The following is a 26,156-nucleotide window of genomic DNA, read 5'->3' on the forward strand; positions in this document are numbered from 1 at the left end:
GAGCCTGTGGTTCTCCAGATGTTGTTGGACTGCAACTCCCATCAACCCCAGGCAGCATGGCCCAATGGTCAGGGGTGGGAGGCAGTTGTAGTCCAACATCTGGTGGGGAGGCAAGGGTTCCCCATCCCAACATCAAGAAGGGCCATAGCTCAGTGGTAGAGCAAACGGTCCCAGTTTCAATACCCTGGTATCTCCAGGTAAGACTAGAGAAGCTGACATAAGAAGAGCCTGCTGGATCAGGCCAGTGGCCCATATTGTCCAGCATCCTGTTCTCACAGTGGCCAACCAGATGCCCTTAATGGGAAATCGGCAATCCCACCCCACTTGGTTCATATCTCTCTCTCTCTCTCTCTCTCTCTCTCTCTCTCTCTCTCTCTCTCTCTCTCTCTCTCTCTCTCCACCCCTCTCATTGCAGTGCCGTCTTCTTTATTACCTACTTGATCCTGGCTTGCTGCTCTGGACCCAGGTAAAATCCTACTTTTAGTGCATTTGATAGAGTAAGGGGATTTGTGTTCTCTCTGCATCTCCTTTTCTGTCCTTTTTGTGGGAGAGATCTGTGTCACCTTGGAAGTTTGGATAGTCTCATATCAGTACAAGCTGGTCTTCTAGCTCAGTGTTTCTCAACCTTTTTTGGGCCACGACACACTTGTTCCATGAAAAAAATCACGAGGCACACCAACTCTGTGCCGCCCTATAGGTACGCAACACCTTTTCCTCGGGAGGAGACCGTTGCCTATTGTTCTCGCCTTCCTGCCCCCCTCTTCCCACCACCACTGAAGTTGTGCGACAGACACCCTCGCTGCTTTGTGTGTGAACCTGGGCGACTGGCGTGTGTGTGTGTGTGGATGGATGTGAGTGTGCGCACACACGAAGGGGAGGGGGCAGCTGGAGCGCAATGCGCGCTGCTGACGCCGGGCCGGCTTGGGCCCGCCGGGGAGTGAGCGGAGAGGGGAAAGAGGCCGCGCCGGTGCTGCTCAGCCTCGGCGCCCGCCTTCTTCTTGGCAGCCGCCGCTTCTTCTCCGAGCCCCGCGGCCTCCGGCCTCCGCAAGGCGATGGGCCTCGAAGCGCAGCCCCCTCCGTCGCCACCACCACCACCGAGCTCCCGCCGCCTGAGGCGAGGGAGCGACAGCTGCAGACGAGGCTGAGGAAAGCCAGGCCCGTCAGGCCACCGGCGGCGGCCCCGTTTGTTGCGTGTGGAAAGTGGTTAAACCACTGAGCCTAGGGCTTGCTGATCAGAAGGTCAGCGGTTCGAATCCCTGTGATGGGGTGAGTTCCCGTTGCTCGGTCCCAGCTCCTGCCAACCTAGCAGTTCGAAAGCACGTCAAAATGCAAGTAGATAAATAGGAACCGCTACAGCGGGAAGGTAAACGGCGTTTCCGTGTGCTGCTCTGGTTCGCCAGAAGTGGCTTTGTCATGCTGGCCACATGACCTGGAAGCTATATGCCGGCTCCCTCGGCCAATAATGCGAGATGAGCGCGCAACCCCAGAGTCGGTCACGACTGGACCTAATGGTCAGGGGTCCCTTTACCTTTTTATGCTCACAGCAGCAAAGGAGTGACATTGTTCATTTCCATGCCACGAAATGCTTCCTTGATAAACCACACCTCGCATGCCACTGTTGAAAAGGCACATCTGAAAAGGTGGCTTAACTCTTAGTTAAGTGGAATCGGCAAGAGAAGCATTTGTGCTCCAGAATTGTACGCCTGTTATTGCCCTGCTGCTCTAACCGCCCCGCTTTAATTATCTGATTATGCAAGATGCTGTTGTGCAATTTTTCCTTCTAGTGGTTATGCTCTTTGAGTAACGACAATCCTTTCTTGGCTCCCTTTCACTTAACTCACAGGAGGTACTTCCCATGGAACCTGATCCTCCTGAGCATCTTTGTAAGTAGGATACCTGGCGCTGTGATTTGTGCTAAGATAAAGGGGGATTTTACAGGAGTATTGGCCCGCATGTTCAACAGGGAAGCCAAAGGAAGAATTAGGGCAGAAAAAGAAAGTGTTTATTGAAGCAGCAGATAGTTAACCTATGGAACACACTCCCACAGGAGGCAGTGATAGACACCAATGCAAATGGCTTTAAAAGAGTATTGGACAAATTCATGGAGGATAAGGCTATCAATGGCTACTAGCCATGATGGCTGTGATCTGCCGCTGTATTATGCCCATAGCTGCCAAGTCTCCCATATTCCCTGGGAAACCCCCGTTTTTCCAGTTGTCCCCAGCCGAAAAAATGGATTTTTTGGTCCCCCCCCCCCGGTTTATTCTGGCGCGACGGCCATTTTGGAACTGGGTGGAGCATGCTCAGAAGCGAATTTTGATGCTGCTTTGCCCAGTTCCAAAATGGCTGCAGCGCGACTTCTGGTGCGGCGGCCATTTTGGAACAGGGCAGAGCAGCATCAACTCGCTTCTGAGCATGCTCCGCACAGTTCCAAAATGGCGGCAGCGCTACTTCCGGTCCAGTCCCTTATTTCTCAGGCCGGAACTTGGCAGGTATGATTATGCCTCTGAATGCCAGTTGCTGGAAACCCACTGGAGGGGAAATGTTCTTGTGCTTGACTCCTGCTTGAAGGTTTTCCACAGGCATCTGGTTGGCCACTGTGAGAACAGGATGATGCTCCCTCAAATGGGTCATCGGCCTGATCCTGCAAGACTCTTCCTATGTTCTCATGTCACGTTCTTAAAGTTGTCTATCCATTTCTCTAGTGGCTGAAAGCCAAAATTTGAAACCATTGACTCTGTGAAACAGCCTTTGCCAACCTGGAACCCTCCAAATGTTTTGGACTCCCAACTCCCATCAGCCCCTGCCAATGGTCAGGGATGATGGGAGCTGTAGTCCAGCAATATCTCTGGTTGATTAAGCACAAATCCCATCATCCCTGACCATTGACCATGCTTTCTGGGCTTCTGGGAGTTGGAGTCCAACAATACCAGGGAGCCCAGAAATCAGAAAGGTGTAGACCAGTGTTTCCCAACCTTGTGCCTCCAGCTGTTTTCGGACTACAATTCCCATCATTCCTGACCACTGGTCTTGCTAGCTAGGGATGATGGGAGTTGTAGTCCCAAAACATCTGGAGGCACAAGGTTGGGAAACACTGGTGTAGACAAAGGGTATTATAATATTTTTTTTGGGGGGGGGGGTAAAACAGTGCCTCAGTTAGAGAGCCCAGAAGCAAAGAAGGCTGGGAGTCCTGCACCTTCAAGAGTTGAATAGATTGAAGGATTTTGGCAGCACAGCTTGCCATGCAGGGGTGAGGAAAAAATTGCACCATCTGCAATGCAACTCTTAAATGTATAGTTTTCTTTGGCTTTTGGTCTGCTTGTGACGCCACAGAGGAAGGAACTACTCAGTGTAAATCCATCATTTATGCACTATTCTGGCTTGGTGGGTCACAAGTTCTTTGAATTTGTCTTCAATAAGGACAAAGCGCCTGCACTTCTGGTGACATCTGGTTGCGCCTCTTTCCCTAACACTCAGCTCCAGCTTCTGAAGTTAACCAAATCTCTTTCCTTCCACAGACTCTTTCCATGGCCTATCTGACTGGGATGCTCTCCAGGTAGGCTGATCACAAGAAGAGACTGCATACTTGCCATATTTCTTCTATGTGTGAGATTTCATTCTTCGGCCTCACCCTCTGATGTTTCATTAGAAAGTCAGAGCATGCTTATTTACACACACCCCTCTCTATCCCAAGGGTGGCAGGCCCCATTTGGCTGCTTGAGGTTCTCCTATTGTTTTGGAAAGTGCAAATTTGATAGATTCAGCTTCAAGCATGAACTGAATCATTTCTTCCCTTCATCCCTACTTGTGGTCGTGCGCCATCTTTTCCCCACCGCTGGGACTTACTCCCTCTTTTCGCCCTCAGCTTCTCCAAATTTTATAGGTCCAAATTTAAATCCAATTCATATTTCCCCAATAATTTCGAATTCGGTTTTTAATTCTGGAAGTTTACCGCTTTCCTCCGAAGCTTGAGACTTCGCGTTGCGAGGTTAGCACTGCCTCCCCCTTCGTGCCCGCAGCTCGATCCTCTCCCTGGATTTATGGAGTGAAATCTGGCAAGTAGGAGAGCACGCTGGGCACCGCTGGGTACTTATACCCTCGAGGTGACCCCCTTGAGGTTCCAAGGTCTGCGTAGCCTTTGCCAACCTCTCCAAAAGCCCCCACGACGCTCGAGACCCCCCCAGAGGGTTGCCTCACGCTTCTTAATGATGGCCGCAGTAAACCGGAAGTCCCATGCTGTAACAATCTCATGCACAGGTGCATCATGAATTTTAATTGTTTTATTTTTGTCTGATGGCCTGTCAATGGTAGTGGAAGGACAAAACAAAGGCATTAGTTGGTCACAGTATCTAGAGCAATCAACACATGGCAGCAAGGTATTCTGCTGTTGCAAATACAAAACAAAAGCATATGTCAATTTGGGCTGTTCTTGATTAAGGCTGCAGTCCTAACCCCAATTACCCGGGAGTAAGCACTGACTTAGGGACCCAGGTGGCGCTGTGGGTTAAACCACTGAGCTGAGCCTAGGGCTTGCTGATCAGAAGGTCGGCGGTTCGAATCCCTGTGACGGGGTGAGCTCCCATTGCTTGGTCCTAGCTCCTGGCAACCTAGCAGTTTGAAAGCACGTCAAAATGCAAGTAGATAAATAGGAACCGCTACAGCGGGAAGGTAAACGGCGTTTCCATGTGCTGCTCTGGTTTGCCAGAAGCGGCTTTGTCATGCTGGCCACATGACCTGGAAGCTGTACGCCGGCTCCCTCGGCCAATAATGCGAGATGAGCGCGCAACCCCAGAGTCGGTCACGACTGGACCTAATGGTCAGGGGTCCCTTTACCTTTACCTTTAAGCACTGACTTAAATAAGACCTTCTTCTTCTGAGTAGACATGTTTAGGATTATATTTCAATGGGTGCATTCTTCTTAGTTTTTATCACCACATTTGAAGATGGGGAAGTACTTTTGGAAGCAATTGCTTTGCTGGGTGCAGGCTAAAGATTCACTTAGCTCAGCTCAATTTGTTCAGCCATGACCAACTTTATTATCATTAATTATATTATAATTTGGAAAGTTTACAAGGCAGGTAGGAAGGCATCCCTGCTATGTTATTCTCAGCATGTGGTTCTCAGAGTCCCTGTCCAAGGAGATTCCTCTAAAGTCAGTAGCTGTGGCTCAGTGACATAGCACCTGCCTTTGCATGCAGAGGGATGCTAGGATCTCTTCTTGGCCTCTCCAGTTAGAAAAGCTTGGGTGCCAGATCTGGCGAAGACCCAAGTCCTTGAATAAGCACCCCTGGCTGGCATGTACAAGGCAGGTCTAGATGGACCGGTTGTCTGACTTGGTAAAAGGTAGCCCCATAATTGCCTATGTAGAGGTACCATTATGAGGCCCTATTCCTCAGAATGCGGAGAATCCAGATATTTTGACAACATCTGTTCCTTGTGCTCCCGAGCAACATGTACAAGTTGGATTCCCTCTTCCAACTTAATGATTTGATCAGAATCCAAAGTTTCAGGTTAGTTTCTAAACCAAATGTCCCAAGCTTCTGAGAACTATAGCACATGTCCTTTCTGAAGGTGGATCTCTTAACTTGGATCTCTAACACCATTCCATTTCATTTTGCAGCTACTACAATACCAAGTCAGTCCTTCTGTGCCTGGGGATAACAGCACTGGTATGCCTCTCTGTCACCTTATTCAGTTTCCAGACCAAGGTGAGTAAATGTGTCTTAGTAGCGTTGAGCATCCTAATTTTTGTCACTCCGTTTACAGGTGAAGGAGAAGTTGGGAGGGTCATTCTGGCAATTTTCAGGTGGGTGGGGGCAAAAGAGGGCAAAAATAAGCTACAGTTACCATTAGTAAGTGCAGAGCCAGGAACAGGCAGCTTTCATCCCCCACCTCAGAATTCTTAGAATAACACACACATGTTAACATAGTATTGTTCAAGGAGACATCTGGATATAAAAATTGGCAGCCACCCGTCACTGGAAGGAGATCATAACCATTTCTACTGGGGAGAGTGCCACCACCAGTAAGAAGCAGCAAAATGAAATGTTTAAAAAGGCAGCTGAGGTGGTTTGGGGGCCCCTTCGGTCTCCGAGTTTGCTTATTTGTTCCTTCCTTTCAATCCATTTTTCTTTTGCGTTAAGCCTTTTTAGACATTACTGAGGATTGCCTTTTTTCTTTCGTAATCTGCAAGTCACTCTGGGAATCTTGATGGTTGAAGAGCAGATTTTTATGCCCTGAGATCTACAAGTATAGGGTGGTATACAAGTTAAATGAATGAATGAATAAATAAATAAATAAATACTCATAAAAACACAAACGGCCCATTGAAACTCTGAATTTTCTATAAACTGAAGTGACAGGGGCAAACACCAATATGAGATACATTGTGTTCTAATTTGGAAGGGTCTGAGTTTGGATTGGATTGGGACGAGGCTTCCTGAAATCTCTTGAAATCTCCCCAACACGTGCCGAGGTGGATTATTGTGACTCATACGGTCAAAAAGCTAGATGTGATGGAGAGCTTGTCTGAGTCTAAGACAGTGTAAGTGAAGGGATCTCAAGGCATGAGGTATAACTTGAGAAGGATGAGCGTCCATCTGGGTACAAGATACAGCAGCAATTGCCTGGCAAAGGCTGTATGTGTTTGGTTATGTGAGTACCTCATGCTCCCTGGAAGCTAGGGTGCCCTTGAATATACCCACTCAGTGTACACAGATACAGTGACAGCCTTTTTCTTTCCTCCCACAGTATGATTTCACCTCCTGCCAGGGTGTGCTGTTCGTAATGCTGATGGTGCTGTTTTTTAGTGGGATCATCCTGGCTATTCTGCTTCCTTTCAAATACGTAAGTCTCATCTTGCTTCTACCAGCAAAACTATATCCACATGGGGATGTGTCATTTCACTGGGACAGTGAGGTACAGGGCCAGAGCACTCAAAATTGCTGAAAACAGGAGTAGTCAACAGGGTACCCACCCAGATGTTGCTGTACTAGAACTCCCATCATCCCTGACCACTGGCCATGCTAGCTGGGGCCGGTGGTTTAAAGCCTAATCTACATGGAATCACAGCATTGGGACAGGAGTGAAATGGGCTTTTCAGCCCAACCCTCTGCTTGCTACCAGTTCTCTGCTTACCTTCCAAGTCCCGGACTGCAGAATCCAGGACCGGCAGCCCTGTGACACCGGAAGTTGCGTTGATGTAACATCCGCTGTCGCTTTGCCCTTCTATGGGCACCAAAAATGGCCGCCGCCAGCTTCAAAAGTAGCTTCTACGCATGGCCGGAAGTGCGTCGACGCAACTTCTGGTGTCGCCCCACCCATTTATGGGCACAAAAAATGAAGCTAGATTTGAAGCTGGCGGCGGCCATTTTTTTGTGCCCATAGAAGAGCAAATCAGAAAAAAATGGCCGCCGGCAGGAGAAAATAATGGAGAAAAACGGGAGACGAAGTGATACGGGGGACCACCGGGAAAAGGTAAGTAAAAACAGGGTTTCCTGGGGAAATCGGGGTACTTGGCAGCTATGGTTCTCTGCTGCCCAACCTTCGGAACCTAGACTACAAAGCAAAACCAGGAGAAAGTTGCTTGGGCCTGTTTCAAGAAAGTGAAAAGGGATAGGTGAATCTGTCCATTTTGGTTTCCCTCTCCTTCTCATTTTTCCAATGTTAAGTTCAGTTCTCCATCAGTGTGCGATGAAAAAGAAGAAATCATGGAAATTCATTGCCATTCTAGCATGAATGTTTCCTAGCATGCACATTTTTATATGCAATTTTGCCTAATTCACATGTTTTTCCTAGCCACTTGTGCATTTTTAACATGTTATTTTCAGTACTTTATGTGTTTTATGCACACTAATGTACATATTTTTGTACACATTTTGGGGGGTTCAAGATTCAAAGAAGTGTCAGTTTTGAACGACAGCTATGTTTCAGTTCATGTGTTGTTTGGGGGAGTGCAAATTAGGTAGGTTTGCTTTAAAATGCAAACAAAAAAGAATTTCTCCTCCATCTGCACCTGAGATGGAAAAATGGTATTCCCCACCTCCCCAAGGTAACATGGGCTGTATGAGAAAATACTGCATGAAGGTGCATTATATCAGGCAAAATTGTGAATAAGAATGCATATGAATTTCCATGCAGACAATTTTTTTTTATAAAAAAAAACACCTCAGAAACTGATGCAGACATTGAGTAACTGAACTGACTGGGAAAATGAGAAACTAAGAGAAACAAAAATCAACAGATTTATCCATCTCTATTCTTAGGGACGCGGGTGGCGCTGTGGTCTAAACCACTGAGCCTAGGGCTTGCTGATCAGAAGGTCGGTGGTTTGAATCCCTGCAACAGGGTGAGCTCCCCTTGTTCAGACCCAGCTCCTGCCCACCTAGTACTTCGAAATCATGTCAAAGTGCAAGTAGATAAATAGGTACTGCTCTGGTGGGAAGGTAAATGGTGTTTCTGTGTGCTGCTCTGGTTCGCCAGAAGCGGCTTAGTTATGCTGGCCACATGACCTGGAAGCTGTCTGCGGACAAACGCCGGCTCCCTCAGCCAATAGAGCAAGATGAGCGTGCAACCCCAGAGTCATCCGTGACTGGACCTTTACCTTTATTCTTAGTCAAAATTGTGTCTAAGGTGGCTCTGCCCATTCCCCTTTCCTTTTTCAGCCTGTGGAATCCTACTTGCAAGACCACTAACCTAGACTGGCTCATTAGTCTTCATTTTTGCCCTCACCATTCATTTCTAAACAAACATGTTCCTTCCTGGCTAATTTCCTAATCCTTATCTCTATTTCAATTACTGTGACCTCCATTTCCATCTCTCTCTCTCTCCCTCCCCCCCCCTCTGACATACACACAACTGCAAGGTTTGGCACCGGCTTGTGTTTACTGTTCTTGACCGGCAGTTGCTCATGAAGCAAAGACTGATTATGACAGGGAGGGGGAGAAATGGGAAAGAGGGCAAAGATGCCAGAATCTCTCAATCATTCTCCACCAGGGAGTTTTCATTCTGCAGTTATCACGAGAGCCTGCTAGATACTGGGAAGTATTGACAGAAGAAGGAGTGTTAGCCTGGGTTTTGAAGCCCCCATTAATCACTGCAGTCTTGGCTTGTTTGCTTGATTTCCAGGGTGGGCTGGGCTTTCCATGACCTCAAGCGGCTGGAACCATATTGAGTACCTGATTATCTTGCCTTAAAAGAACAATTCATCCTTTGATTCACACCCTTCCATGATTCAGGCCTGAATAAGCTGAACGTCAAAGACGTGTGAGAATGTTGTGCTTTGCAATAGAGAGCCCCAGATTTCTCATTCCAGAAGCAGGTTTTATGTGACACTATGTACTTCTTGATGGCAAACACCAAACAGGTCCATCATGCCCTTGTCTTTGATGTTGCTATTTTAATTTGGTATAGTGGTGGATGGTTATCTAAAACCTGATCCAGGTGAATACGTGCTTCCATCATCTTCACCAGGTGCTATTCAGTGTGTGGCGCTGTGGTGTAAACCACTGAGCCTCTTGGGCTTGCCAATCGAAAGGTTGGCGGTTCGAATCCCCATGACAGGGTGAGCTCCTGTTGCTTGGTCCCAGCTCCTGCCAACCTAGCAGTTCGAAAGCACACCAGTGCAAGTAGATAAATAGGTACTGCTGCGGTGGGAAGGTAAATGGCGTTTCTGTGCACTCTGGTTTCTGTCACAATGTTCCGTTGCGCCCAGGGCCTTCTTAAGCATGCCCGGCGCCCTGGCACCGTGGTGCGCCGGATCCCTCCGGCGCCCCCTGTCCCGTTTCCCAGTGCGGCGGGCGGGCGCCACCACGGGTGCAGCTGCATTGCGCCACCCAGCCTGCCGTAGGGCCGACCCTGGGCCAGGGGGCGCTCCCCGCCCCCTGTTGCGACGCCCCTGCGCGCGGTGGAGGCAGCCCCAGGCCCGCGCGCTTCCGGAGAGCGCCCTGAAGCCGCTGAACAGTGGAGGCGCGCCTGGAGCAGCCTCAGCCACACCTCTCAGTGGGCGCAGCGGCACCCCTGGTGGCCTGGTGCCCCGCGCCACCGGGAGCAGGCCTAGAGCCGGCCCTGGTTGCGCCAGAAGTGGTTTAGTCCTGCTGGCCACATGACCTGGGAAGCTGTCTGCGGACAAATGCTGGCTCCCTTGGCCTGAAAGCGAGATGAGCACCACAACCCCATAGTCGCCTTTGACTGGACTTAACTGTCCAGGGGTCCTTTACCATTATTCAACTAAATAGCTCTGCTTGTACAAGGATTGACACTAGTTCAATGGGATTTTTCTACTTCACCACCCCCAAATCTACGCTTGCCATATTTCAAAAAGTAAAAATCTTTTTTTTTTTTGGAGGGGGGATTGCTGTTACTACTCAAACACACACTTCTGGGTTCTGTTGGCAAAAACCTGGATATTTTGCCCATTTTTTGAAATTTCCCCCTGGGCACTAATTTTGCTATTGGAACCCCAGGAAAATCCAGACATATGGCAAGTTGGCAACCATACCCAAATCTGCTCCAGATGATTAGGGAAACCCCAGAACAGAGGTTTTTTTTGGGGGGGGAATGGAGGGAAATGTTCTGTTTGGTGCAAGGAGAAATCCTCATATTGACAGAACATTCTCCTTAGCGCTACATTGAATACAACCCAAGATATTATCAAGCTGGGTAGGAAATGTATAACACATTCCTGTCATACATTTATCTTAAATATTAACAGGGGTAGGGAGTGCAGAATAATGCTTCTCAAATTTCTGAAGCATTCAAGCTCAAGGTGAATTGAGTGATTTCTCTTCATTATCCACGTTATGAGAAACCAAGCAAATTTCCCTCCCTCCCCAAGTTGTTGGTGGAAACAGAAGAAAACTGGGAAAAGGACAACAGTAGGAAAGTGTAGGCAGTATATTGGTCCTTCATTTCTCTGGGGAATCATAGTCTGTTCTACCATTTACCAGTGAATGGTAATTAAAAAAAAACCCAGGGCAAATACAGACTCAGTGCAAGATTCGGACTCAAGGCATGCCAGTTGTTACCAACAAGCACCTAATAATTAGGCATGGACAGATTCATCGTACAATGACTGCAACATCCAGTAGCTTAAAAATTGGCCACCACAGACAGAGGACTGCAGATCAAACTTTCACATTATTTTGCAAGTGCATTACAGTGAAAGTCATATATATGTGAATCAAACTTGTGACAACATGCTTTGAGGTCCTGCCTAGGGCAGAAGTCAATTCAACAGGATGGGGCAGAACTGTTTAAGAAAAGGTCCTTTATTCTTAACCCTTTTGATCTTTGAGAAATCATTTTGACCAAAGCAAAGCAGATATAGAAATTAGCCTGCTCAGTTTCATTTCACCCTTTAGTGGCCTCTTATGTAGTTCAAGTTAACTGTGTCTGTCTGTCTGTCTGTCTGTCTGTCTGTCTGTCTGTCTGTCTGACTCTCTCTCTCTCTCTCTCTCTCTCTCTCTCTCTCTCTCTCTCTCTCTCTCTCTCTCTCTCACACACACACACACACACACACACACACACACACAGGCTGCAGTCCTAACCCTCATTTATTGGGACTAAGTCCCATTGAATTCAGTAGGACTTACTTCAGAGTAGACTTGGTTATGATTCTGTTGCTGACACACCACAGGAGTCCCTGCCAAAAAATAGAGCTTTATTCAACTTACAGTTATCATCCAACACCCTTCAAATCATTATTAAGTGATGTTTGGTCCTCAGGCTGTGCTTGGGAGCCTGCTTAATGAAATGAGAACAATGCAAAAGTAATTTCTCTTCCTTACACCTTGTTGGTTCCTTTTCCATCTTCTTTCTGGAGGTGTCTATTGTTGTTGTTATTATTATTTTACTTAGAGCTAACCTGTACCTTGAGCCTCTACTAATAGAAGGGCCATAGCTCAGTGGTTGGAGCATCTGATGCGCATGTAGAAGGTCTCCGGTTCAAGACCTGGCATCTCCAGGAAAGGCTGGAAACGGAACCCGGTAGAGCTGCTGCCAGCCAGTGCAGTCAAAACTGAGTTAGTGGGACCGATGGTTTCACTCATTACAAGGCATCTTACTATGTACAAACATTCCTCCTCCCACATGGATGCATTGTTTACATCCTTCTGTCTTATGAGGCTGACCAATCTCTCTTGCCTCTTTCCATGTAGGTGCCGTGGCTCCAGGCCATTTATGCTGTGCTGGGTGCGATTGTATTTACTATGGTAAGTAAGCTGAGCTTAGGACAATTCTTTTCTCAACTCACTGCCACCAGGAGTGAAAATTCAGAGGTTAAACTATCAGCTGTCCTTTTCACTTGTAGCTATGCAGAGGATGCAAAAGATGGGGGGGGTGACACTGGGGAGAAAGTGGATCTTTCAAAACCACCACCACCACCAATTGAGTCCATATAAATCAATTAAAGGTCCAATGTGTTCAGTTTCTCTTGCTGCGCCTTAGAAAAAGGTTGTCATGTTTTTTGTCTCTTAAAGACTTATTGTTTTATACAGAACCACCATCACCCCAGATCCATTTTAAGCCTTTGCTTCTTCCTTAGCTCCCTTTGGTTTTGTGGGAGAAGGAGGCTCGCCTAACCCCACTCCTTCAAATACAGTGGAACCTCGCTTTATGAACACCTCGGTTTATGAATTTTCGGTTTACGAACGCCGCGGACCCATCTGGAACGGATTAATTCACTTTCCATTACTTTCAATGGGAAAGTTCACTTCAGTTTATGAACGCTTCAGTTTATGAACAGACTTCCGGAACCAATTACACCCATGCTTCGGGTTAAGTACGCTTCAGGTTGAGTACTCCGCGGACCCGTCTGGAATGGATTAATCCACTTTCCATTACTTTCAATGGGAAAGTTTGCTTCAGTTTATGAACACTTCAGTTTATGAACAGACTTCCGGAACCAATTGTGTTCATAAACCGAGGTACCACTGTACACAAGCTGAGCCTCTCTTTGTATTTCACGGATCTGTGCTTTATAAATTCCAATCTGCAATCCATGTGTTCAAGTCTTCACTGTTCAGGATTTGGTCTCAGTCATGATGGGCAACACACTCACTTGTCTCAGTTCAGAACGGGAAAACCAAGCTATTCCCTTAGAGACCTTGGCTGTGGACACAGCAAAGATTTAATGCAGATGATTTCCCCCAAAGAATCATGGGAACTGAAATTTACTCCCAAAGAGCTGCAATCTCTAAGCCCCTTAACAAACTACAGTTCCCAGGAGTCTTTGGGAAGGGTGCTATGTGCTGTACTGTATATGTGCTTTATGCACCCCTACTATTGCTGCCTCACCATCAGAGTGGCGGGGGTGGAAAGATAGGGACAGACAAATCTGTCAATTTTGCTTTTTCTGAGGTCCTCGTGTTTCCAATCTTCAGTTTGTATGTTATTTTCATTAACAGGCATATTTTTTGCACCGTTTCCCTGAATATACTTTTTTTTTTAAAGGATTGCATAAGCTGAGCATGTTGTTTATCTCCTGCTATCTTTGCTCTCTCCCTTTTCACAGCTAATTGTCCTCGGGGCTTGAGGGGGGCAATTGGCCACTATATAAGTTAAGAAGCAGAGATAAGCAATGGGCTGGGCCTACATCCCCTTGGGCTTGCATAGCATTCCCTGCAGCCTTCTCCGCCAGTCTCCCAGGGAGCTGCAGGAGTCTGACCCCTGCTATATATATATATATCTGAATGCGTTTTATACAACATCTGTAAATGTAGCCAGGCTCTAACTATATGGTGGAAGCTGGTAAGAGGAGACAGACATCCATCAGAGAGGGGAAACTCAAAGAGATACTCAGGGCCGTCTCAAGCAGGTCGGGCGCCCTGGCGCGGAGATTGCTCCGGCGCCCCCGCCTTGGTGGGCAGGTGCAGTGTGCAGTATGGCATCCACGTGGCTTTGCCGCACAGCGTCCCCCTGCCTATCCGGCACCCTGGCGCCCCACGCCACCGAGACTACACCTAGAGCTGGCACTGGAGATACTAGCAAGTAGGGGCATTGGGCCTGGTGCACTAGGGCACCAGTGCCTGCATCTGAAGGTGGCGAGGCTGGGCATCTATTGAGGGCACAGGGGCTTGGAAAGGCTCTTCACTGATCCTGCCAAGCCCACCACCCTTTGGACCCTTCCTACTACCAGAGTTGCAGCACAGCGTGGCTCCTTACCTCTGCCACCGTCACCAGCCACTCCTTGTATTGCCTCCCCTCATTGCTGCAGACATATGTATCTCACAGCAAGATAATAATAATGATAATAATAATAATAATAATAATAATAATAATAATAATAATACCCTGCCCATTAAAACATCAGTCATTAAAAACTTCCCTAACCTGGGCTGCCTTCAGATGTCTTCAAAATGTAATATAGTTGTTTATCTCTTTGACATCTGGTGGGAGGGCGGGTGCCACTACCGAGAAGGCCCTCTGTCTGGTTCCCTGTAACTTCGCTTCTCACAGTGAGGAACCGCCAGAAAGTCCTCAGTGCTGGACCTCAGTGTCTGGGCTGAAAAATGGGGGTGGAGACCCTCCTTCAGGTATACTGGGCTGAGGCCGTTTAGGGCCTTAAAGGTCAGCACCTTTAAACTTTGGTAGACTGAATGGTGCAACTGCATGTACCTGTGTGTTAAAACTAATCATGTGGTTCTTCTTGCTTAAGCTGCAGAATGAAGCCTTAGTGTATATCCTCAGAACATTGCTGCATGTCTCTTCCCATATTATCAATGAAACTGTGTGCCACCATCTCAAACTGCATGCATAGTTCAGCCACTGCTTAGCTCAGTGCATACACCATACACCAATTCAGCATACAGGAAGAAGGTCCCTCTGCACTGTAGTATTCCCCTTAAACCTCCCTATCATTGACACCACAGAAAGGCTTATTCCCTGAACATGGAAAAGTAGGTTTTGGATGTCACTCTGTGTGGCTGAACCTGCAGGCCAGATCAGGCCTCCCCCCCAAACCATTTTTATTCAGCCACCAGGTTACCTTTCCAAAAATCAACATCAGAGAGAATATCACCCCAAATATGCCTATTTCGAATGCAGTGCTGAATGTTCTCCCATCCTGCTTTTAACCAAAAGGTGTGCTTTTAGGGGTGCCAACATGTTCCTTCAAAACATCAACCTCTGAAAAAGTTTGCCATCTACACTAACTTTTGGATATTTGAAGCCCGTACTTACGTATTTGTCCACTGGACACGGGTGGCGCTGTGGTCTAAACCACTGAGCCTAGGGCTTGCCGACTGGAAGGTCGGCAGTTCAAATCCCCGTGACGGGGTGAGCTGTTGTTCGGTCCCAGCTCCTGCCAACCTAGCAGTTCGAAAGCACGTCAAAGTGCAAGTACCACTCCGGTGGTAAGGTAAACGGTGTTTCCGTGCGCTGCTCTAGTTTCACCAGAGTGGCTTATTCATGCTGGCTACATGACCCAGAAAACTGTCTGAGGACAAACGTCAGCTCCCTCGGCCAGTAAAGCGAGATGAGCGCCGCAACCCCAGAGTCGTTCATGACTGGACTTAACTGTTAGGGGTCTGTTACCTTTAGGGAATAAAGATTAAGATACAGGCCAGCGTAAGGGAATGGCCCAGTGCCCTCAGTTAACCAGGTGATCCTGCCAGTGTTTCTGTAACCATGTCAACCTTAGTGGAAGAAACCTGCCTGGAGGTTCCGGTTCCCAACAAAAGAGGGTTGTTCTCCTGGAGCTTTCTAACAACTGCCCTTTGGACCTTGGATAACCCACAATTTATCATGAAACTAAACCACAAGTCTGAACTGGAGTCCTTGGCAAGCATTTTCACCGGGCTCTATGACACATGAAAAAGTGGGACGCAAAGCACTGTTTACATTTGTGTAGACATGAGAAGACATCTCAGGATGAAGGTCACATTCCTTTCTGAGCACCCTTTTCCAGGGGCCACAGGTGGGGAAAGCCAGAAGCAAAAGATGGCGGGGGAACAAATGCAAAATATGTTCCCACCCTTGATTCAAAAGCCAAACATGTAGCATAGGGGTAGGTTGCATGGTGAATTCCTTATGTTCCTCCTTTGGGAAGAATGCAGCAGGCCTAAGTTGGTAGGTGGTTGTTATTGTTGTTGTTTAAGCATACCTGCCAAGTTGCTGTCAGAGAAATAAGGGACCGGGCCGGAAATAGCAGACCAGAAGTAGCACTGCCGCCATTTTGGAACTGCTCAGAAGTGACTTTTGATGCTGCTTTGCCCAGTTCCAAAATGGCTGCCAGGCCAGAAGTCGCACTGCAGCCATTTTGGAACTGGGCAGAGCAGCATCAAAAGTCGCTTCTGAGCATGCTCCGCCCAGTTCCAAAATGGCCACCGCGCCAGAATAAACCGGGAAAAGACAAAAAAAATCTGTTTTTTCAGCTAGGAACAGCTGGATAAACAGGGATTTCCTGGGGAAAACGGGAGACTTGGCAGCTATGGTTTAAGCAGATAGTGGGATGCAGGGAAAATCTACTGGATTCTGTAGCCCACTGTGAGCCTTTTAGTTCTTTTCTCCTGTTTCCATTTGCTCAGCCACAGGGACATGGGTATACTGGAAAGGCATTGAAGCATGCACATGTTCAGTTCTGTTTACAAATCTCTTTCCCCCTTTGTACAAGGCCGGAGAGTGAGGTGTTGCATCTGGGCAGCGAGATCTTGAATACACTGGCTCAGACTGGCAAGTCAGGCTGGCACCCACCCAGAGAGGATCCTCCCTCTTAATCCAAGCCATGGGAGCTGCCTGAGCTTTCCGGGTGAGGAGCAGAGCGAAGGAGGTTGAGGCTGCGTGTGGGTGTGGACCTGACCTACCAGCAGCAATACTGTTATCACCATAAATTCTGAAGGCCAGAAAGGATGTGATGAAACTCAGTTCAGTCCCCATCTTCATCTGGGCCTACCTCATTCGCCCTTTCCAAATCAATATACAAACCAAAATACAGTGGTGCCTCACAAGACAAATTTAATTCGTTCTGCGAGTCAATTCGTTTTGCGAAAAATTCGTCGTGTGAATCATGGTTTCCCATAGGAATGCATTGAAATTTCTTTTTTTGCCCATAGGAATGCATTAATTAAATTTCAATGCATTCCTATGGGAAACCGCGATTGGCAAGACAAATTTTTCACAAAACGAATTCGTCTTGCGAGTCACCATCAGGTCTCAAGACGCATTCGTCTTGCGAAAAATTAGTCTTGCAGGGCGTTCGTCTTGCGAGGTAGCACTGTACCACCAGCCTTCAAATGTAGCCATTCTCCAACCTAGAATTGTTGGAGACAATGTACAAAATGCATACATCAGGAGAATATGCACATAAAAGTGTGTGTATTAGTAGGAGTCGTTGTTGTTATATTTTTAACCCTCCATTCCTCCCAAATGCTTTATCTTAGGGGAAATTGCTTGCCCAAATATGTTTAATGGGCAAAAGTTACATACAAAAAAAATACATAAATAAATGTGTATTAAGGGGGAAACGTGGACACGCTAAAGTGCTAAGGACTCCCCCCCCCCATTTAAATGCAAACCAATGTGGCAAATGGTGTAATGGAGAAAACAAGTGAAACTGATTTGACAGATTTCTCCAGAGAGGTTACTGGCACACTTAGCAATCCTATACTGTAATCCTATACTCGCTTCCCCTGGAGCAAGTCTCACTGAATTTAGGGGGACTCAGCGCTGAGCAGACATGTATAAAATGGCAGTACTGACCTCAGCCTGTGTTTGGTTTTCTCTCCTCAGTTCCTGGCCTTTGACACACAGCTCCTGATGGGAAACCGGCGCTATGCTATGAGTCCGGAGGAATACATCTTTGGGGCTCTCAACATCTACCTAGACATCATCTACGTATTCTCCTTTTTCCTGCAGATCTTTGGGTCTAGCCGAGAGTGAGCTCGGCAAAGCTGCTAGGGCTTGTGTCTGATTTATTATTATTAAAAAAAGAAGAAGGAATATACACATTGGATGACACGACAAGAAAGAAAGGAGAGAGGAAAAAGTTATACAACCTCTCTAGCCCTTTAGCAAGCTCCATTCCATCAGATTGGCCCCCATCCACCCACCGGCCTTGTTGAGCTCCTGGCAGGCTGTACATATATACATATAGATGCTGTTAAAACTTTTGTGACTCAAAAAGCAAACTGGGGTGTAAATGTACTAGGCCTTCCCTTGCTCTGGCAACTGCCTTCAAGCTGTAAATTGAACCTGGAGTTGCAGGACCAGAATGGGCACTAGAGTGGAGGGGAGGGGGATAATTGAGTGTGTGTGTGTGTGGTTTCAATTGCTGAAGCAAAGCAATTGGGAATTCAGAAATGATCTTAATCAAGGTTGTCACAAATGTTTGTGAAAATCTACAGAATGGCTGATTTACTTACTTACTTACTGGTGTTCTTCATGACAGTTGTTGTGCAAGCCTCAAATTCAAGTCCTGGCACACATTTAGGGCCCTTCTGTGCATTTGCTTTCTAGACACTAGATGCTTTCCCTCTAAGGCTTACAAGGTCCATCTCGCTTAGCTTCATTGGAAGAACTTATTCACATGTCCTCATGCTCACTAGGATGTTTTGGGGCGGGGTCCAGACTCTGATCCCGTTCTGCTTGGCTTTGAGTTTTAATTTGCTGATTTGAAGTTGCAGGGTTCAATTTCCGTTCTTTTGCCCATTTTTGTTTGTTTGTTTCAGCACTATTTCCAGCATAGCAAGGGGAGCAGGGGAGGGCAAACAATCCAGAATAAATGGTCATTGTGTTCCTGCTCAGTCAGTGATGACATTTCTAGTCCCGGCCACTAACAAGAGCAAACATCCTTAGATCTGGGATAATACTTTTTGCCGCCACTTTAATGCTGCGCTCCCATGCACCAATTTCTTCACCTGTCTCTCCATCCCTTTCTTGGGATGTGCATGGCATTTAGACTTCTTCCCATGAGTGAATCAGGGCTTGAAAAGAGACGAGGCAGAGAGAGGGAGGGAGGGAGTGAAAGAGGAATGCTTTCTGCTTTCATATGTCTAGCTAAGCAAGTCTTTTCAGATTTAGAGAGGATGGCCAAGGCATTTCTAACGGCCTAGCATTTCTTTGCCAATTGTTACAGACAGAAAGATGGAGAGAAACACACTCAAGCACTGAGAAATCCATGTGTAGGAGATTCCAGAAATCCAGACAGGAGTCTATCATTCTCATTTGTATTCAGATCACCTTTGCATTATGCCACTGCATCTATTTAGAAATATTGGGTGCATGAATGGAGGCCCTGTGTCTCCTCTGAATCTCTTATATAGATAGATCCTTGCAAGTGAAGACATTCCAGCCTCTTAGCTAGATCCCTTCACCATCTCAGCTAGAATAGCTGCCTAAATTAAGCCTAAATTCCTAATTGGAGTTTGAGGCCATCCCACTGCTGCCAGAAGTAGATGGGTCATAAGAAGAGTGCTGAGGTTGGGGTAAAGGGTTCAAGGATGAAAAAGCTTCAGCACTACTGGACGAAAAATGTGAATAAATTCTAAAATCCCAAATTGACCAGATTGTGTATGTGTGAAGGCAATGAGCTCATATCTGTGAAACCAATGGTGCATTTCTGCATCAGATGATAACATACAATCACCCTGTGTGTGCCCTGCATTCTTTGCATATATATAAAACTGCTGGCACAACCATGGCGTAGGTATTTGCACTTTGTTCACCTGTGGATCTAACAAACTTTTACATTATTATTTGTGCATTCATGGCATTCCTCCCCTGAACTCAGTGGCACATGGGATATATTAGAGTGATCTTCTGAAATCTGGCACCCTATCGGTCCCAGCCATCTAGATTGGATGTGCTCTCTGGGGCTGGTGGGAGTAGTGGTCAAAACATCTGGAGGGCACCACATTGGGGAAGGTTTGGTAAGACTGAAATGACAACCATTTACTCAGGGTCACCCAGGGAGTTTCACAGTTGATAGAGAACCAAAACCCAGGTCTTCATGGTCCCACACTCTGTCCACTACCCCAGACTGGATCTGTAGATAGTGATGCTATGCCATATGATGCTTTGTGTATTTATCTCTTTATTGGTTTGTGGTGCTGTTATAATTATGTTGGTTCCTAGAAACACAGAGCACCTTACATCCAGCTCCCAGCCAGTCTACCATCCAGCCAATCAACAAGCTGAGACCTGCTTGGATTTACAGCGTAACAGCATCCTATGTCATCAGATGATTCAGTTATTAAAACAAGTGTATTCTGTCCCAGGGTGATTTTGTTCCGTTACAGCAAAGGCACATGGGGGACCCAGGTGGCGCTGTGGGTTAAACCACAGAGTCTAGGGCTTGCTGATCAGAAGGTCGGTGGTTCGAATCCCTGCAACGGGGTGAGCTCCCGTTGCTCGGCCCCAGCTCCTGCCCACCTAGCAGTTCGAAAGCACATCAAAGTGCAAGTAGATAAATAGGGACCGCTCCGGCGGGAAGGTAAACGGTGTTTCCGTGCGCTGCTCTGGTTTGCCAGAAGTGGCTTTGTCATGCTGGCCACATGACCTGGAAGCTATATGCCGGCTCCCTCGGCCTATAGAGCGAGATGAGCGCCGCAACCCCAGAGTCGGACACGACTGGACCTGATGGTCAGGGCCCCTTTTACCTTTACCTTACAGCAGGCATGTCAAACCTGCGGCCCTCCAGATGTTTTGGACTACAATTCCCATCTTCCCCAACCACTGGTCCTGCTAGCTAGGGATCATTGGAGTTGTAGGCCAAAACATCTGGAGGGCCACAGGTTTGACATGCCTGCCTTGCAGGAAAGGCACAGCCAGAGGTGTAGCTAGATCACCACCTTCCTTAGATGGACTCTATTGCTTTAGTCCATCCGATTCTTGGATTATGCGGACATATAATGAAGGGGCTCCAGCCCACTCAGGCCTGTTTGGCTGATTATGAGACCAGGAAAATCTCTTGCCTTCACGGTTTCCATGGGAAGCTTCTTTCCACACTGACAGAGGAAACACTCCAGGGGGAATCTGCTTTCTCCACTGGAAAGCTCCCCATGTTCCCGAAGTGGACCACTTCAGTGCTTAACCAGGAGAGGGCAGAGGAACCGGATCTGAGGTCAGCAACTGGCACCCACTCCTTGGACTGGGCCAAGTCTGTTGTCTCCCGAGTCTCACAGTCCGTTGTCAGTGTTGACTCGTCCAAAGAGCCTCCAGGCAGGATGGCAGTTTCTTGACAGACTGGGGTCAGGGTGTTTTTGAGAAGCTTTTATTTGTTGACCAGCGGTCACATTTCCTCAGAGTGTGATCTCAGCCTGGAAAGGGCAGACAGGTTGTCTCCTGCCCCACGGCCACCTCCTCCTCCTCCTCAGGCTGCAGCCTACATGAACTCCAGAGCATACCCGAGTATCTTTCCATCATTGCACGTGTAGTATTAATGGTCCTCATGTGGAAACCAACCAGTTATTTTCTAATGGCGGCCCCCAGGCTGTGACAGCCTCTAGCTCTTATTTAAAAGATGATCCTTCCACCCGATAGGGGCGGCTTATCTGAAACCTGCCTGGGAATGCTGAGGAGTCTGCGTCACTCTGTTGCCTGTGGCATTTCTGACCAGTGGATGAAAGGGGAGGGGATCTGAGCAAACCCTTTGCACTGTATTGTTATCCTCCTTTTCCTCCTCTTGCTGCTGTCCTCCCCTCTTAGCACTCAGGTGTTTGCACAGTCATTGTGCACAGATTCAGTTTACAAGCTGGTGGTGCCCCTGAGCGAGTGAGAGGAAAGTTACTGTGCACATGTGGACTAGCAGTGTCCTGTGCAAAGCACCTGTCTCCCTTCCTGCCTGCTTCTTCCCCATCACCCCTGCTCTTCTATCAGATGAGTTTTGCTCTCCCTGGTGCCTGATTTATACAGTGAACTCTCTGGTTTTGTACCCAGGCTGCAATGTAGAAGAGGAAAACAGGCCTTCTGTAAGAGGGGACAGAAAGAAGGTGGAGGGATACCCCTGGTGAAAGCAAATGGGCCAGGACGGTTAGGAAATGCCACCATATTTTTCGTTGTCACATCGGCAAAATCATTTGTACCAGGGAAAATTCAGTGGGTAGAGCAGGCACCCCCAAACTTTGGCCCTCCAGATGTTTTGGACTACAGTTCCCATCTTCCCCAACCACTGGTCCTGTTAGCTAGGGATCATGGGAGTTGTAGGCCAAAACATCTGGAGGGCCGCAGTTTGGGGATGCCTGGGGTAGAGCATGAGACTCTTAATCTCAAGGTTGTGGGTTCAAGCCCCACATTGGGGGAAAGGATTCCTGTATTGCAGGGGGCTGGACCCTCCTGGTCCTTTCCAACTCTACAATTCTATGATTCTACAAGTATGGGCATAATGGGAGAAATTCGCAATAAGTGCAAATAAATTTTCAGGTTTTTTTATATTAAAAAAAACCTCATGGCGCAGAAATGTGGAGCACTGGATTTAATATTGGAAAATAATAATCCAATACTGACAGATTTGCTCATCCCTAGTCACTGCCACTTATTGTACAGACACGGCAACACGAAAAGTGAATAGTACAGTGGAACCTCGGTTTATGAACACCTCGGTTTACAAATTTTCAGTTTACGAATGCCGCGGACCCATCTGGAACAGATTAATTCACTTTCCATTACTTTCAATGGGAAAGTTTGCTTCAGTTTATGAACACTTCAGTTTATGAACAGACTTCCGGAACCAATTACACCCATGCTTCGAGTTAAGTACGCTTCAGGTTGAGTACTCCGCGGACCCGTCTGGAATGGATTAATCCACTTTCCATTACTTTCAATGGGAAAGTTCACTTCAGTTTATGAACGCTTCAGTTTAAGTACTCCGCGGACCGTCTGGAACAGATTAATCCACTTTCCATTACTTTCAATGGGAACGTTCGCTTCAGTTTATGAACGCTTCAGTTTATGAACGCTTCAGTTTATGAACAGTTCATAAACCGAGGTACCACTGTATGTTATAAGGGGACATAAGCAGGGGCACTGAATTGGCACCAGCCCAGCTCAGCCCAGACCCCACCACCACTTTGCCATTCCCAATATGGAATAGTGATGCCATGCTGGAAGGCTATTGCAACAGCTATGCCCTACTGTGTGAGTCACTCTTCCATCTCACGAGAAAAGAAGGCTGTGCTTGGAGGGAAAGAGGAGTATCTACCCAGAGAAAGGAAGAGCATATACCCAAACAGGATAATTGGGTGGGTTGAAGCCACAAAAAAGAGATTTAGACAGTACTTCAAGAGTTCCAAACCCAAAGGGCAATTCTCCAAGTCAATCAGAAAGAAACAACATCCCTTGTATTGGGGATGTAGACGGAAAAAAACAGTTACGTGTGACCCCATGTCAGATCGGCACACTGTATGGATAGGGAACAGGGAGAAACCAAACTGGGTTCTGGGGACAATCCCCAGAGGAGATGCCTCCGGAGTTTGAGGATGTCCTCTGGGAGCAGACTCTGAGAATCAAGAAAAGTCAAATGCCCCTCTGAGCACATCTTTATCTCCTCAGCCATCACACTTCTGTTGGAGATAGGGGCCATCAAACCAGTTTCCCTGGACCTCACCCTGCTCTAGGGTTTACCAAAATTTCGCTTTACAGCACCCAAGATGACTGGGAACGTGCAAACAAATTTAGATGTGAAATGCTTCAGCTGGAGAATGTGGAAATGACATTTTGGAATTGGAATGTTTCATTTCATGGCAGCAGCCAGCAGCCCCACAGAGTATGTGTATCTCCCTGAAGCATTATTTAGCACTGTCAAGTCACCCAACAGGCTGGAATCAGCGTTGTTTTGCTTGTGCCAGGAGGCACTTCTGACAACAAGAGTGTTTACAGGGGTGCCCAAGGCTTGTGGCTCATTTGGCATTTCAAAGGCAGGGTGCAGGAGCTTTCTACTACTTCTCCCTGCCCCCCAAAGTAGCTGAGCCTTTGCAAGCATGATAATCAAAACACTTTGAAATTCTTGATTTTTTCGATGCATGGGATGACAAGACTTACCTTTTATGAGTGAGAATATAAGATATGGATTCAAAGTTCTGGAACACCATGAGTCTCCCCTAATGAAGATTGCCTTGCCAAAAGATGACGTTCTACACAAAATCTCTCCTAAAAGCCTTGACAACTTCCTTTTCAAGACCAGAGAGGCCATCAGTCTCACTTTCCAATAACCGTAGTGGTGATGATAGTTGGCACCATAGAAATGCCACTCTAGAAAATTATCTTGCCTACTGATGGTCATGACGGATGTCAGTTTATTCATCTAGGGAAGCGGGGGGATAGAGGGCTCTGTTGCAGGGTTTATAAAGGTGGAACATACCGGTATTACTACAGCATTGAGCACAATGGTAGCATGGCTCAGCAAGAAAGCTTTCAATCAAATGGACACAGGCTACATTTATCAACATTCAGATTTGCAGCTGGTTTAAAGGCAGCCCAAATGAATTTCTTTGTGATTATGAAAACTTTTGCCTGAGCAAATTCTTTGCTTGGTACTGGTACTCACTGGCCAGCGAGGTGGATCCCTTAGGAGTAGGAACCATATTGAGCCAGTCTACATCATAGCTGTCAAGTTCTCCCTTTTTTAAAGGGAAATTCCCTTATGCTGAATAGGCTACCTCGCGAGAAAAGGGAAAACTATGGTCTACATGCATGTGCGAGAGAGATTTCTTCTTCTCATTAAGGCTGTTCCCAGAGTCATACAGATGTTAGAGAGCCAGTGCAGTTGTAGTGGTTAGAACAGTGTTTCCAAAACTTGGGTCTTCAGCTGTTTTTGGACTACAACTCCCATCATCCCTAGCTCACAGGACCAGTGGTCAGGGATGATGGGAACTGTAGTCCAAAACCAGCTGGAGACCCATGCTTGGGAAGCATTGGGTTAGAATGTCTGACTAGGCATTGGGAGACAAGCGTCCAAATGTCTCCTCAGCTGTGAAGTGCGCTGAGTGACTTTGGTCCACTCACTGGCTCTCAGCCTAAGACGGGAAGCTGCCTTCTACTGAGTCAGACCATTGGTTCCTCTAGCTCAGCATTTTCTACAGGAACTGCCTGTGGCTCCCCAGGGTTTCAGGCAAGATGCTGAGGAATGAATGTGTGCAAAGCAGATGTTCTCTCACTGAGAGACAGCCCTCTTGCAAACTCACAGGATTGTTGGGGTGATGAAATGGGTAGTGTCAGGGGCTGGTCTGGATCGGAAGATTGGGGGGATGCAATCTTAGAAAGATCAGATCCTAAGAGAAGAGGAGGGGGAATATTTGCCACCCTCTTTGCTTCCAGCGTCTCCAGAAGCAGGGAGACAGGCAGAAGCTGCACAGTTGAGAGGGGAGCTACCCAGCTTTGAGATAGTAGCTAAGCAACCAGAAGGGAGGGAGCAGCTGGGCCATACATCAATCGAGAGTGTGGGGGGAACAAACACCCTCCCTCCCCCCCCCCAAACTTGGAGGTCTGAGCATGTCAGAGAACAAAGGAGATGGGGGGCATCTCATTGGCAAGCTTCTTGCTGTGGAAGTGGGGGGGGGGAGGAGTCAGAGTGAGCAACTGTTATCCTTGCAGAGAGTTTCTTATCGGTGAGCTACCAGAAGGGAGAGGGAAAGTCCCACACTTGACAGGTAGGGTAGGAGAACTGTGTACACTTTGAGGTCCTTGAAGCTAATCGTGGAAATAAATGTATCAAATAAATGGTCACCCTGCAGTGGCCCAGAAGACTATGACTGGAGTTCTTGTTATATATTAGTTCAGCATTCATTGTAGGGATTGAGGCCTTTTCCCAGGGGACCTGCATGGCCTATAGGCCTAGGAGTCAAAAGAAATGCCTCACCTCACTAGCCTGTGACATTGACCCTGGTAACCGAGAGCAAGAGCTATCCTACTACTCGGGACTCTTGCCTCAGCACTCCTGAAAGTGACCATTCAACAGTAAATCACCAACAATGATGCCGAAATCCAGCATTGCCTGAGCTCTGCGAGTGAGGCTTTCTCCCGATTGAAGTGCAGAGTGTTTGAGGACCGGGACATTCACAGGGAAACCAAAATGCTTGTTTATAAAGCTATTGTACTACCAACCTTGTTATATGCTTGTGAAACATGGACCACTTATAAACGCCATCTCCAGCGCCTTGAAAGATTCTATCAATGATGTCTCCAAAAAATTTTACACATCACTTGGGAAGACAGGCGAACTAAAATCA

The 26,156-nt window shown here is 47.3% G+C and overlaps 1 protein-coding gene across 1 annotated transcript in view; it reads left to right on the forward strand.

The window, feature by feature from the left end:
* FAIM2 (Fas apoptotic inhibitory molecule 2) overlaps positions 1–20,188 on the forward strand; it is a 44,678-nt gene extending 24,490 nt beyond the window's left edge. Inside the window, exons 6-12 of the mRNA XM_060272107.1 lie at positions 416–466; positions 1,844–1,883; positions 3,519–3,556; positions 5,621–5,708; positions 6,751–6,846; positions 12,156–12,209; positions 17,725–20,188. Coding sequence (XP_060128090.1) covers positions 416–466; positions 1,844–1,883; positions 3,519–3,556; positions 5,621–5,708; positions 6,751–6,846; positions 12,156–12,209; positions 17,725–17,874 — 517 coding nt within the window. The 3' untranslated portion in view covers positions 17,875–20,188. The remainder of the gene's footprint in view (positions 1–415; positions 467–1,843; positions 1,884–3,518; positions 3,557–5,620; positions 5,709–6,750; positions 6,847–12,155; positions 12,210–17,724) is intronic.
* Positions 20,189–26,156: the final 5,968 nt, after the last annotated feature.

This window comes from Zootoca vivipara, chromosome 2 (assembly GCF_963506605.1).
Source record: "Zootoca vivipara chromosome 2, rZooViv1.1, whole genome shotgun sequence".
Taxonomy (NCBI): domain Eukaryota; kingdom Metazoa; phylum Chordata; class Lepidosauria; order Squamata; family Lacertidae; genus Zootoca; species Zootoca vivipara.